Source organism: Sebastes fasciatus, chromosome 15 (assembly GCF_043250625.1).
Source record: "Sebastes fasciatus isolate fSebFas1 chromosome 15, fSebFas1.pri, whole genome shotgun sequence".
Lineage (NCBI taxonomy): Eukaryota > Metazoa > Chordata > Actinopteri > Perciformes > Sebastidae > Sebastes > Sebastes fasciatus.
In genome coordinates, this window is record NC_133809.1 from 10,953,429 (window position 1) to 10,967,558 (window position 14,130).

The window sequence follows — 14,130 nt, forward strand, 5'->3', positions numbered from 1 at the left end:
AATGACCCGTTAGCTGTACATTATCCCACTTATTATACGGCTACTTACTTAAGAAATCAATAATTTGACACAAAAATACTACATCAGAACTGCGCCCATAGCAACGGTCTGTTATACATAGCAACGGCCTGTTATTTCTTTATAACAGACCGTAGAACGCCGCGATTGATGAATCAGAATTGAGTATTCAACAAAGCCGTGTAATAGTCTAGATTAAACTACCCAGCAGTATATAAATGAGCTGCAACATTAAAATGGTGAACATATTAATGCATCAATAATTAGAATACAATAATGTAATATAGATTATTCTGAATAATGAGTACTTATGAGTACTATATTTTGATGCTGATACTTTTTGTGCTTTTACCTAAATACACTTTAGAATGTAGGACTTTTATTTGTAACAGAGTATTTTTTACACTGTGGTTTTAGTACTTTTACTTAAGTAGAAGAGCAGAGTACTTCTTCCACCTCTGACTATAGCAATTGTAGGAATGGAGAAAAACAAAGTGTCTCTCTTTGCTGAAAACGTATCACATTTGTTTGCAGATTCTACTGTGTTGACACGCAGATGAATACAACATATAAGATGACTTGCTGTCCAACTTGCGCTGCAAATCTCAACCAGTGTTCCAAAAAATTAATGAAAAAAATCACCAATGGGCTCAAAAATCACAGCTTCATTGCTTAATGTTGTTGTTAACAGTCTGCTGCAACACGGTGGATTGTTTTCTCTAGCTCCTTTTCATTCCAACACTCTTAATCTGGGGCTTATTTTATTTTTAGGAATGATTACAGAGCTATGTTATCTCGTAAAAGGAAAACACAATGGCTGCTTGTGTGTTGAGCTAAGGGGCACTAATGTGTGTTTCATGCCAGAGCTGATAAAATACGTGTGTTTCATTGTGTCTGTGTCTGTATCTCCGACAGGACCCTGGTGTTTAAGTGCAGCAGCTACAGACATGCGCGCTGGTGGGGTCAGAGCATCGAGAGCTTCGTGAGGAGTCATGGGAAGGCTTTCCTCCGAGATCACCGCTGCGGATCATTTGCACAGGAGCAGGAAAACATCGCCGCCAAATGGTAACTACACTGGGAGAGAGCACAACTGGTGGAACTTATGTTGCCATGTCAGCAAAAAACACTTGATATAAATAAAAACTAGAGCTGCAACGATTAATCAATTAGCTGTCAACTATTAAATGAATCGCCAACTATTTTGATAATCGATTAATCGGTTTGAGTAATTTTTGAAGAAAAAAGTCATAATTCTCTGATTCCAGCTTGTGAATATTTTCTGGTTTCTTAACTCCTCTATGACAGTAAACTGAATATCTTTGAGTTGTGAACAAAACAAGACATTTGAGGACGTCATCTTGGGCTTTGGGAAACACTGATCCACATTTTTCATAATTTTCTGACATTTTCTAGACCAAACAACTAATCGATTAATTAAAAAAAATACTCGACAGATTAATTGACAATGAAAATAATCATTAGTTGCAAATAAAAACACAGAATAAGCAAATAATAAGCACAGTTTGGTTTCAAACGTCCACATTTGTTTCTTTCTAACAGACCTATGTAGTATCATTTACAATTTTTTTTAAACTTGTGGCTTTTCAGCTCTACAAAAGTAACTAAAATTAAAAATATGTATTTACGATTTAAGTTTAGTAGATTTAATCATGTTCTCTGCAAGAAAGCTGCTCATTGGAGAGTAAAATACTCAAAATACACACGTTTTCAACATATCTCATTTTGGTACAGTAACACCTTTTATGACAACCATGCCTGTATTGCATTATAAACATAGTTATATTGTGTTATATGGACTGCGATGGACTGGCGACCTGTCCAGGGTGTACCCTGCCTTCGCCCAATGTCGGCTGGGATCGGCTCCAGCCCCCCCGCGACCCCTAACGGGATAAGCGGTTGCAGATGGATGGATGGATATTGTGTTATACTCTGCTTATAGCATTGTATGATTATAGTTATATAAGAAATATGAAAAATAAAAATAATAATAATAATAAAATATAATTAAAACTATGCAAGAACAACATTGTAATATTATTTTTTTTTAAATTTTACTCAAAGCAAACAATGACTACTTAGAGTAACTTATAATCACACTATAATACATTATAAAAGTTATTATAATGCAATATTAAATTATTTTAATGTATTACAACTATGATAATTATAATACACTATGATCCTTGCAAGATCAAAAAGTCAGTGAGTGACCAGCAATGATATATCCTTATAATCCTTATAAATCATTATAAAATGCTTTATAATTTGCTATTATTATTGTTATAAAGCATTATGAATATTTATGAGTGCTTATAACTATAAGTAAACAGTTCTATACGCAGATTATAACTCATTATAAGTATGTTTATAGACAATGGCATCATAGAAAGTGTTACCCTTATTTTTTCTCTGCCTTCCTCTGTTATCCTTTCACTGGTAACTATGGACATTTTTGTGAAGATGAAGCAGTCAACTGTCTTTTTTGCTGCTTTTGCCATCTTCCAGGTCTTTTTTTTTTTTGCATTCTCTTCCCCTCAGCGAGCAGATTCTGTGATATTGAATCATCTGTTTGATAATGTCATTACATTATCTTTGTGCTCAGCATGGAGCCTGATGGAAAAACACGCTGCGGTCCTGTGAACTAATGGAAAAAAAGAGTTATGTTGTGATGACACAGCAATGGGTGTTGCCTGAAGCTTGCAAGGTTGAAGAAAGTTGGGGAAATTTGTGTGTGTTGTACGTGTCATAACAAGCACATGTGAGCATGTTGTCTGTTCTCACAAGTTCCTCAGACAAACTGTAATTTCTTTTCTTTGCAGGTATGTGAATGGGAAGACGTACATGGAGGATGTGGCTGACGCTCTGGAGGAGGCTAAAGAAGAGATCTTTATCACCGACTGGTGGTGAGTTTCACTGTCATGATGTCAAACATTCTGGTTGAGATGTCAGCACTGAAGGGTGAGGACCCAGAAATAAACAGCTCAGTGGGTGATATCTGTCCTGCTTTAACACTGCAGCATCCAGTTCAGCCTCAATTTACCCCAAACCTGACAGAATAATAATCCCAGAGAAGCAAAACAAGAGAAAAACACACAGTATTTTCTTATTAGTGGACTCAACCAGGAGCCTTTATCACAAAGTCTGTCTCTCTTTGAGCTACTTGCCTTCACAGAGCCTAACATCACAAAGCTGGTTATCAACTGACTCCGTTAACTCTTGGAATTATTATTAGGGCTGTCAATCGATTAAAATATTTAATCGCACATCTTTTATCTGTTCAAAATGTATCTTAAAGGGAGATTTGTCAAGTATTTAATACTCTTATCAACATGGAAGTGGACAAATATGCTTGCTTTATGCAAATGTATGAATATATTTATTATTGGAAATCAATTAACAACACAAAACAATGACAAATATTGTCCAGAAACCCTCACAGGTACTGCATTCAGCATTAAAAATATGCTCAAATCATAACATGGCAAACTCAAACCAGACAGGCAACAACAGCTGTCAGTGTGTCGGTGTGCTGACTTGACTATGACTTGCCCCAAACTGCATGTGATTATCATAAAGTGGGGAGAGTGTCTGTAAAGGTGAGACTCGTGGGTACCCATAGAACCCATTTTCTTTTGTCAGAGCATTTGATTTATTGATTGCTGTCGGGATGTAGAGAAGAATAATATAGATAGTTTGTCCCAAAAAGGGCTGAAGAAAAAAATTAATGCTCGATAAGGTCCAGCTTCTTGAAATTTTGCGTGTCTTAAGCCGAGCGTTGCGATCAAAGTTCAAATTATTTCAACTTTGAGTGCAACGAATGAGAACAGCTGCAACTGTTGTTGTTGTTGTTGCCTAGAAACAATGAATGGCGTTCCTTGCGCTCTTTTTGGGGAGATATTTGACCTCCTGCCCCCTGCAAGACTCTGCGCCCGACCTCGCGGTGAGTGACGAGCAAGTTTCTTATCATGTGAAGGAAGCTTTAGGCAGCTAGTGTGGTAAACTATGCTTCTGTTTATTAAAAGGTCCTGTTTTAAACTCACTGGACAGATGGTTGCGCAAGAATGTTTCTTCTGCTCTTTATTCGTCACTTTATTGTAAATAAATCTGATCGGTCAGGTCTGATCGACTGACTGACTGAAGCTTGGGTTCGCCGTGCAGCATAGGTAACCATGGTGATGCACCCTGCTTAAAAGTGAACCGGATTCGTGATACCAGAAAGCCAGAGTTAAAGGTGCCCGGTGCACTTTGCTTGTATATAAACAAAAGTTATGTTTGCATTCAGTTATGAGTCACCAAAACACATCATGTGTATCCTTGAGATCTAACAAACAAGTCCATTTCTGTCCTCAGGAAACATTTGCGAAGCAGGTTTTTCTAAAAGACCTGCATTGTTTACGTCCATGTTGAATCTTCTTCTTTGTTTCTCTTGGTGCATTGCTGTGTAATGACATGGAGTCCTTTTTGTTCTATGTCAAGCCCCCTTGATATTTCCCCATGTTTCCAATCCCTGACAACGCTATAGAGTAGCTGTGATGTCTTATTTCAGTAGTTTGGTAAACACATAGACCACCATCAGACTCCTTCCAAAGAATGATCTAACAACTTGACACTCTGATACCCAGTTAGTGTAGTACACACTGTTACACATTACATTATGTATTACGCACAAGTCCTGGCTCTCTGGCCAGCAGTGTGATGGTGCTGGCTCTAATTACAGCCTCAACCACACACTCAGAATAGAAATACACTGACAAGAAGACGGTGTCCATATAGTATCTGTTTACACTTCCACTACACCCCCTTTGTCTTCTTAATTTACTGTCTGGGTCATGTTCCTCACAAAAGGACTTATCCTGTGACCTGTCAGAGGACCTGAAAGTATAGTTGTGTCCTTTTGCATTACTTTTTGGTCGTTTTGCATCTATATGTAGTCGTTTTGTGTCTCTTTTTAGTGGTTTTGCGTCTCTTTTTGGTTGTTTTGCGTCTCTTTATAGTCGTTTGCATCTCTTTTTGGTCATTTTGCGTTTCTTTGTAGTCGTTTTGTGTCTCTTTGTGGTCCTTTTGTGTCTCTTTTTGGTCGTTTTGCATCTCTTTGTAGTCGTTTTGCATCTCTTTTGGTCGTTTGTTCATCTATTTTTGGTCGTTATGCATCTCTTTGTAGTCGTTTTGCGTCTCTTTTTGGTTGTTTTGCATCTCTTTGTAGTTGTTTTGCATCTCTTTTGGTTGTTTTGCATCTCTTTTGGTTGTTTTGCATCTCTTTTTGGTAGTTTTGCATCTCTGTAGTAGTTTTACATCTCTTTTTGGTCATTTTGTAGTCGTTTTGTATCTCTTTTTTGGTAGTTTTGCGTCTCTGTGGTAGTTTTGCATCTCTTTGTGACTTCCCAACAAGAAATGTTTGCAGTAACTTCAAACAGAAAGTCTGGCCCAGGTGCCCCCTAACCTGTTCGGTCCCTGGGCCAGGTTTAGTAATCCGTCCATGTCTGAACTTTGTACGTGTGTATGCATGTCTATTTGCCTTTTTCAAACAGGCATATAATCCAAGTGTATAATGAAGTTTAGGGACAGAAATGTGTTGAAATTAAGAACATTTTCTGTTCAAACCAATATAAACCTAATTCGTCTCATGTGAAAACTTGTTGTCAGATGACGGTCACACCTGAGGGTACAGTAACCTTGCCATCGGTGTCTCAAAGATGCAAATCAAATCTAAAATCAATACTCAACTGCTTGAATACACTTTTCCTTAAGGAGTCCTTCCCTTATTCCTTTAATCGTGTTTTCTAATAGGAAATCGCTGTATTTGTATCCACTGACTTACTGATGATACAGTATTCCTGCCAGTGTAATTTCCAATATAATAGTTTAAGGCCCCTCGGTGCCAAATGTGCGACTGTTTGACGTGACTGAAATCCCTCTGTTCCAAGGCAGTAATCACTGGGCTTATGGTCTTAACCAATGAGGTGTCAGACTGTGTAATGTGAGCCAATAGCATTGTAGACGTGTCGGCACAGGATGCCAATGTGAATGACTCATGATGAGACTACATCATTATGTCATGCCTGTCATATGTTAAGTGTATAAAATGTGTTGGTAACTCTGAAGGGTGAATATAAACATCAGTTTCTCCATCTTTTAATGTTTTATTAAGAAATGGTGATGCATTCAAAAATACATAATATTCTCTATCTTGTTTCTGTCTCTCTTTTTCGCCAGGCTGAGTCCAGAGATCTTCCTGAAGAGGCCTGTAGTGGAGGGAAACAGGTGGAGGCTAGACTGTACCCTCAAACGCAAAGCAGTAAGTAGGCTCTAGATTGCCAGTATCATGGGAGAGCAATGACCTGCAGGCCAAGTATTGAGCACTATAGTACTCATAAAAAAACATTAAGGTTACATTATATAACAATACTCCTCTTCAGAAATGATTCATAATGTTTTGAAACCAAAGAAATATGAACAGTCAAATGTGTTCTTAACATTGTTCTTCCTTTGTGTCCCTCTACAGCAACAGGGAGTGCGCATCTTTGTGATGTTGTATAAGGAGGTGGAGCTCGCCTTGGGCATCAACTCGGGCTACAGCAAGAGGACCCTCTCTCACCTGCACCCCAACATCAAGGTAACTGAAGGATTATGGGTACCAGACAACACACAATTACATATTATACCTTCTATGTATATGTGAATCCATGTGTATTTCATACGTTTGTGTCTCAGGTGATGCGTCATCCCGACCACGTCTCCTCATCCGTCTACCTGTGGGCGCATCACGAGAAGATTGTCGTCATTGACCAATCGGTGGCCTTCGTGGGCGGGATCGACCTGGCCTACGGTCGCTGGGATGACAAAGAGCACCGGCTGACGGATGTCGGCAGTGTGACGCGCTCTGTGGCTCTCGAGCAGGTCAGACACACAAATTACACACACACAACTAATTAAAACGCCCTGTCTACAGTTTTTGGAGTTATAGAGGCAATAAAAGTGGCTCTGACCTCCTGACAAACGGCTCAAATATGAGAAGGAGGAGAGGCGAGGAAATGGAGAAATCTATTTCACTCAAACTCACACAGTTGCACGGGGAGGTGGTGAAGAGGCAGCATTGCATGTGGTTGCATTGCATGGCCTGTGGTGACAGTGCATGTGCATGAATATACAGTTCTTGAAGTGGAAAAAAATAAGTGCCCTTATTCAAACGTTAGTAATCTCTTGCTCCGATTTATTTATGTATTATTTCTTTAAGCATGTTATACTGTAATCAGTTATGATTATTATTTATATATTTTTATATTTGGGCTATGCATCTCCTATAGTAGGCCTATAATACTCCAATAATATTCCAACTGGAACATTATAGGGTTAAGGTGGTGTGTTTGTATATTTACTCATAGTGTTAATAGTTAATAGTGCTTCCCTGTGTTATTTGTAGCCTATAGTATCGCTCTATAATATATTATAGGATGTGTATAGACTGGAATCAACACCAGCCAGTCAGACAGGCAGGTAGAGCTGAGGTGTGTCAGCTATGCATTCAGGTTTTAGGAGCAGTGTCCCAGTCAGGATGCTTCTACATATTATACAGAGACACAGTCTGAATTTCAACAGTTTAATAAAAGAAACTTGGAGATATTGGCTTCCCCCAAGAACATTTTTATGTTTTTCACCTAAATCTATGCATTTTCGCATATTTTTGGACCATAACTATTAGGCTACTATGATCAAGATAACACCCAAAAAGCTTAAAGACAAAACTTTCTATAGTTAAATACTTACGTTATGCAGATTCAGAAAACTTTTCAATTAAATTTTCATTCATTTTATTTGTTCACAAATTAAAAAAAAGTCATGACGAACAGTTCACTAATTATTTTACAAAAAGGATTTATTGATAAATTACAGCACCCGTGCGTGCCGTGCAGATGCTCCCCACATTGTTTTTATGTTCATACAATTTATGAGGCATGGTGCAAAAAAACGCTGGCGCTGAGTCTTTATGAATCGCCTAGACAACCTGAGCTAATCAACTAGCAACTGAGTGTCCATCCCCTGTTGTTTTCCTGCTCCCAGGCTGGCTCCACTAACACTCCGTCCAGCAAGGTTGTGCCCTCCGTTGATTTCGTCTCCAAGAGCAACGGACGAGGGACGCCGCCCGGTGATCAGGTGGACTTGCCCAAGCTGAAGGGGATTGGACGCAGTAGGAAGGCTCGCTTCAGTCTGTACAGACACCTGCACAAACACACTCTGCAGCACGCAGACAGCGTCAGCAGTGTCGACAGCGCAGGTGGGTTCATATGAGAGGAAAAGAAAGAGAATATAGTGAGAATGTTGGGAGTATGTATTGGGTGAATGAGAGGCACATTGTAAAGAACTTTGCTGTAAAAGTGTAATGCAGTTCATTTGCCATAATATTTTCATTCTGTATGTGTGTGTGTTATTTAGGGAGTGGTTCAGTGCAGAGCCTAAAGACAGGTGTTGGAGAGTTGCAGGGGAACACACGCTTCTGGCATGGAAAAGACTACTGCAACTTTGTCTACAAGGACTGGATCCAGCTGGAGAAACCTTTTGATGGTCCGGTTCACACACACAAACTATTAGTTTGATCTTACTCTGAAAAGTTTTCCCCCATTGCTAAGTCTAAAACTCTTTTTATTATACAAAGCCGTACTTAATATTAATCTGAGTCTCATGATTTTTCCTGTTATGCCAGTTGGATGGAAACAAATAGTCATCTGGAAAGCTAACCGAGTACCATAAAACACTTTTTTGTTCCAATGTTTTCTCTCCCTCTCTCTGCACCAAACTCTCTGAACCCGCTGTTCTTCTTCCTCCCATCTGTTCTCCTTCTATCTGCCCCTTTTTATTCCATCCTACTGTATTTTTCTATGTCCTCTCTCCATCTCACACTTTTTTTTCCTGTCTCCATCGGGTTGCTTCCGCTCTGTGCAGACTTCATCGACAGGTACACCACTCCCAGAATGCCTTGGCATGACATCGCCTCCGTTGTTCATGGCAGAGCTGCGCGGGATGTGGCCCGGCACTTCATCCAGCGCTGGAACTTCACTAAGGTCCGGTAACACACACACACAGGGATGTGGAGCAGGATTAAAACTTAAAGCTAAACTTGTTTGTTGGCAGAATTTAACAACTTTTTAGACTGTCATTGCTTGATTTGACTATTCCTAATGGTAATTCATAGTCGTAATCATAGCAAGTAGTAGCTAATGCAATTTAAGTGGGGAAAATCACGATTTGTTGACTTAAAAAAAATAAAACAGAACAATAAACACTAACCTGGCGAATTCTTAGGAAATGTCTGGCTGGAACAGTGGAAAGAAATACCTTAATCCTCACACTCAGCAGCTTTTTCCTCCCGTTTTCCTGTTTTCACTCTTTTCCATCCCTCCTCTAACCCTATATTTACCCTCTCTCTGCCCAAACTGTCTCCCTTACAGATCATGAAGCCCAAGTATCGCTCTCTGTCTTATCCATTCCTGCTTCCAAAGTCTCACTCCACTACAGATGAACTCAGATACCAAGTCCCTGACTGCGTCAACGCCAAAGTGCAGGTAAGAGAACTGAACACACTAAGTACCATTTTTACCATTAACTGCGCTCATAAAACACATGTTGTGGAAAATGTTGCTTTCTCTTTCTTTATAATTATACAAAATGAGAAAGTGGGGCAAAAACCAGCCGTTCACCAAACCGAAAAAGAACCACTGGTAGAAAATTACAGAGAAAACACAAGAACAGTATAAACTCCCACTTTGCCACACTGTTTTCCACATCCCAGTCTGCATCACTGCTGGAAGAAGATAAAAGAGAGTGAGCGTTAAAACTCTCCATGGGCCAAAAAGTTACATAACTACAAAGGATTGGAGTTGCGATTGACACTCAAAGGTTTTTAGCCGAAAGGAACAAACCTTTGAGTGAAATGCTAAAATAAGAAGCGGACGAAGATCCCATCACAACTCCATCATGTTTGTTTTAAGAGAAAGTGTTCTTTTGTTGTCTCAGCCTCGTTTTATACATGTGTGTTTCATTCAAACTGTCCATGTGTATCTACTATAACCACTAATAATACACACCAATTTTTTTAATCTTTTACAACTTTTGCTGTATTTTATTATTTTAATTTTAATTTTAATTTTAATTTTAATTTTAATTTTAATTTTAATTTTAGTTTTTATTTTAATTTTGTTTTATTTAATTTTTTAATTAGATTTTTGCAGTGAAGTTAATGTCCTCCCATCTACTATAACCACTAATAATACACACCAATGTTTTTTATCTCTTACAACTTTTGCTGTATTTTATTATTTTAATTTTTAAATTTAAATTTTTGTTTTTATTTTAATTTTGTTTTATTTAATTTTTTAATTTTTTGATTTTATTTTTGCAGTGAAGTTAATGTCCTCACAGAAATTATTTACCACTAATTATTTATTGCTGTAAGTAGTATTACACATACGTTTTTAGGTTACAGTTTATAGTTTATAGTTACCTTATTATAATCACTGACTATAAGTAGTTATTATGCTTTTATGATATAGGTACATATAACCATGCAATTTGTTTGCTTAAAGACACACTCACACCAGCTGTCAGCTCATTTCCTCTCTGTTTAGCTCTTATTTATCTATACTATAATGGAGATGACTAATCACACACATTCATATTTTTTAGAATTGCTGCTATGATATTAATCCTATGTCTGTGTGTGCAAGGTGTTGCGGTCAGCAGCAGATTGGTCGGCAGGCATAAAGTACCACGAGGAGTCCATCCACAATGCCTACATCCAGGTCATCGCTAAGAGCAAACACTACATCTACATAGAGGTAAACCAGCAGTGAGGCCAGGATGTCACCATAAAGAGCCGATTAGATTGTTATCAGGCCATTAAATAGGCGTTATCAGTCGCTATAAGCACCATAGATGTGGGTCATTAGGGGCCTACTACACCTACTAGTAGGTTTTTTATCATCTATTCATATGGTAGATCACCGAAAGAAGGTATAAAAGCACATGACAGCGACCTCTAGTGACCGTAATAATTATGACAGGAGCAGAAGTTGATGTCAGGCACTGCAGCGTAAAACTCCATATAGGGTGGAGGTCGGGGGCGGTGGATGGGACACTCAAACACAGGGTTTTCAACCAAAAGGCATCCCATGTGAAACCGACAATGTGTAGTTGTCTTTGTCTTCACAAGCGGTAAGTTTCGCTTGTACTTTCTTGTGTTATTTTAAGCTAAAACACAATGTTTTTCCCTAAACTTAACTGTTTTTATTGCCTAAATGTAAAGAAGTTGTAGTTTTGTTTTCCTAAACCTAAAGAAGCCTGTTTATTTGTGTTCAAAACGTAACGTTTCATTCAGTTTTATGTGTTAGAACGTGTTGCTTTTAAGTTTCGCTTTCACTTTTACAATGTAGTAGGTGTAATAGGCCCCTACTGACCCACATCTATGATGCTTATAGCGACCGATAACGCCTATTCAATGGCCTGATAACAGTCAAATCGGGTGCAGCAAAAGACAAATACTGTGATGTGAAATTGTTGTGAATTCATCAGAGGGTTGAGTCAGTAATGTTGTGTCAGTGTACTAGAAACAAAGCCTGAACCACTTTAATTGTCTCTCTTCGGGTTTGCGTCCGTCCTTTCTCTCCTCTCCCATCAGAACCAGTTCTTCATCAGTTGTGCCGACAACAGGACGGTCTACAACAAGATCGGAGATGCCATCATCGAAAGGATCCTCAGAGCACACAAGTACTTCCCTTTTTGTTGAAAACATTTGTCTATTTTAGTAGTACATGTGATTATAGGAAGGAAGTTTACAAGATATGTCTGCTCTCTTCTTCTACTTCTACTTCTGCTTCTCACATCTTAACGCTGATAGTCTGTGTCTTTATGTAACCGATGTGTGTTTGCTCGCAGGGAGGGTAAGAAGTACCGCGTGTACGTGGTCACCCCGCTGCTTCCTGGATTTGAGGGGGACATCACTACCGGAGGAGGGAACGCCCTTCAGGCTGTCATGCACTTCAACTACAGGTGGACCACATGACACTTCAAATAAGTGCAAGTTTTATATTGAAAGAGGAAGAGTGAAGGGAAATGAGAGAGCAGATGTGGAAGTGACATTGGATTCTATTGTTTTATGTTTCTTTCAAGATGAGTGAATAGGATGTGCGATATCTATATACTTTTTGATGAGCTTTAATCTCCTGCCTCCTCAGAACCATGAGCAGAGGAGACTACTCAATCATCTCTCAGCTGAAAAACGAGAGTAAGTAAAAGAATACACTATAACATTACATGTTTTGATACTTAATATGAAGGTTAGAGTTGGAAAAGTGCAAATATTCTTCTAATTTCATCTTGTTTTTTGTGTTTTTTCTCTTCTCTCCTCTCTTCTCCTCTCCTCCTCCTCCTCTCCTCTCCCAGTGGACGACCACTGGATGAACTACATCTCCTTCGCTGGCCTGCGGACTCACGCTGAGCTGGAGGGACGCCTGGTCACAGAGCTCATCTACGTCCACAGCAAGATGCTCATCGCTGACGACAACACAGTCATCATCGGTCAGTCTCTCGTCTGCTCTCTCACGTTCTGTCTCTCGTGTTGTTTTCACCTACTACTATTTGAGGCATCTAGCCTCGCTGCCTTGACACCATTGATATGAGAAATCAAAAAATCGGGCTCCATTTCTGTATCTTTCGCCATGTGTGCAGCTAAAACAATGTGCATACAAATAATGTAGTGACTGCTGCAACATAGCTCTGCTGCGCCCTCTGCTAGCTGTTAAGTTACAGCTCACTCTCACTAACAACAATAAACAAATCAAAAGATTGAAAATGTTTCCTACAATAAATGCTCTCCTTTCTCTTTTTTCTTTTTTAGACATATACTGTAATTTTTCTCTCAGAATTTATACAGACACTATTATTAAGATTATTAAGATGTAATGCTACCAGTGAGATTCAGCTTCTATCCTTTGTCTTGCGTGTTTGTCTCAGGTTCTGCTAACATCAACGACAGAAGCATGCTGGGTAAGCGCGACAGCGAGGTGGCGGTGATCATCGAGGACTCTGAAAAGGTCGCTGCGGTGATGGACGGACAGGAGTATGAAGCGGGACCCTACGCTCTTCGGCTTCGCATCGAATGCTTCAGGTGTTTGTGTGTGTGAATGAGAAAGAGAGATGTGTTTAAGGAGCATATTATGATCTAGTGGAAATCTTTTAATTGATTTGTTTTTCCATCCACATCCCCACAGCATCCAATACAAATACCACTGTATAGTCTTTGTGGCTTCATCTGACTGAAACATTTACAAACAACTAAAGTCTCTTAATGAATGTACTTTATTTCTCATCTATCTTCTCTCTCTTGAACAGGACAATCCTTGGAGGTCACACCGACACCAGTATTGACGTGTCTGACCCCATCAGCGATCACTTCTATAAAGAGGTGTGGATGAGCACAGCTGGCCGCAACGACACCATCTATGAGAAGGTACAGTATGGACGGGTGTGATGGTTTAGGGGGACATTTTCCATTCATCAGTCATCAGGCTTTAGGAGGAATTAGCACATGTGCCAGATGGTGCATTTTACAGATGCTGTAACTGAGACATAAATCGCATGTGTCATCTATTTAAGAAAATATATATATAACAAGTCAGCGGGTAAATTTGAGAAAGCAAATTTAAGGATTCACTGAAGAGTCAGGCATACGATATATGTGGTGATCATTTTGTTATATTCAATCACAATAATTTCCTCCTGTGCTCAAAAATTCAACAAGACTAAAAAAACGAAACGAAAGAACAATTTGGAAAAATAGAAAATCGAAGTTGCTATAAATCCTTACCACTAGTGGAGCCAGAGGAACGGGCATGTTGTTAACTAAATCACAAGCTGTGCTTTCCAATACCCGTACTACCATACTATTAAGTACACCAGAAAAATATGTAGTATGTCCCAATACACAGTATATCAAATGCAGTTTGCCAAAAATACCAGGATGTCCTACTACATCCGGATGCATTTTGCAGTATGCAAGCCAGCTTGCTTTTCAGGCTATTCTGACCCACAATCCTCTGCACA

The 14,130-nt window shown here is 39.1% G+C and overlaps 1 protein-coding gene across 2 annotated transcripts in view; it reads left to right on the forward strand.

The window, feature by feature from the left end:
- Positions 1–14,130, forward strand: part of pld1a (phospholipase D1a) — a 43,344-nt gene that overhangs the window by 24,354 nt on the left and 4,860 nt on the right. For both annotated transcript variants that reach the window (XM_074660347.1, XM_074660346.1), the window contains exons 10-25: positions 934–1,083; positions 2,859–2,942; positions 6,253–6,334; positions 6,542–6,652; positions 6,751–6,936; positions 8,098–8,311; positions 8,470–8,598; positions 8,977–9,095; positions 9,483–9,596; positions 10,758–10,868; positions 11,708–11,796; positions 11,965–12,078; positions 12,264–12,313; positions 12,472–12,606; positions 13,042–13,195; positions 13,420–13,537. In XM_074660347.1, the coding sequence (XP_074516448.1) occupies positions 934–1,083; positions 2,859–2,942; positions 6,253–6,334; positions 6,542–6,652; positions 6,751–6,936; positions 8,098–8,311; positions 8,470–8,598; positions 8,977–9,095; positions 9,483–9,596; positions 10,758–10,868; positions 11,708–11,796; positions 11,965–12,078; positions 12,264–12,313; positions 12,472–12,606; positions 13,042–13,195; positions 13,420–13,537 (1,960 nt within the window). The remainder of the gene's footprint in view (positions 1–933; positions 1,084–2,858; positions 2,943–6,252; positions 6,335–6,541; positions 6,653–6,750; positions 6,937–8,097; positions 8,312–8,469; positions 8,599–8,976; positions 9,096–9,482; positions 9,597–10,757; positions 10,869–11,707; positions 11,797–11,964; positions 12,079–12,263; positions 12,314–12,471; positions 12,607–13,041; positions 13,196–13,419; positions 13,538–14,130) is intronic.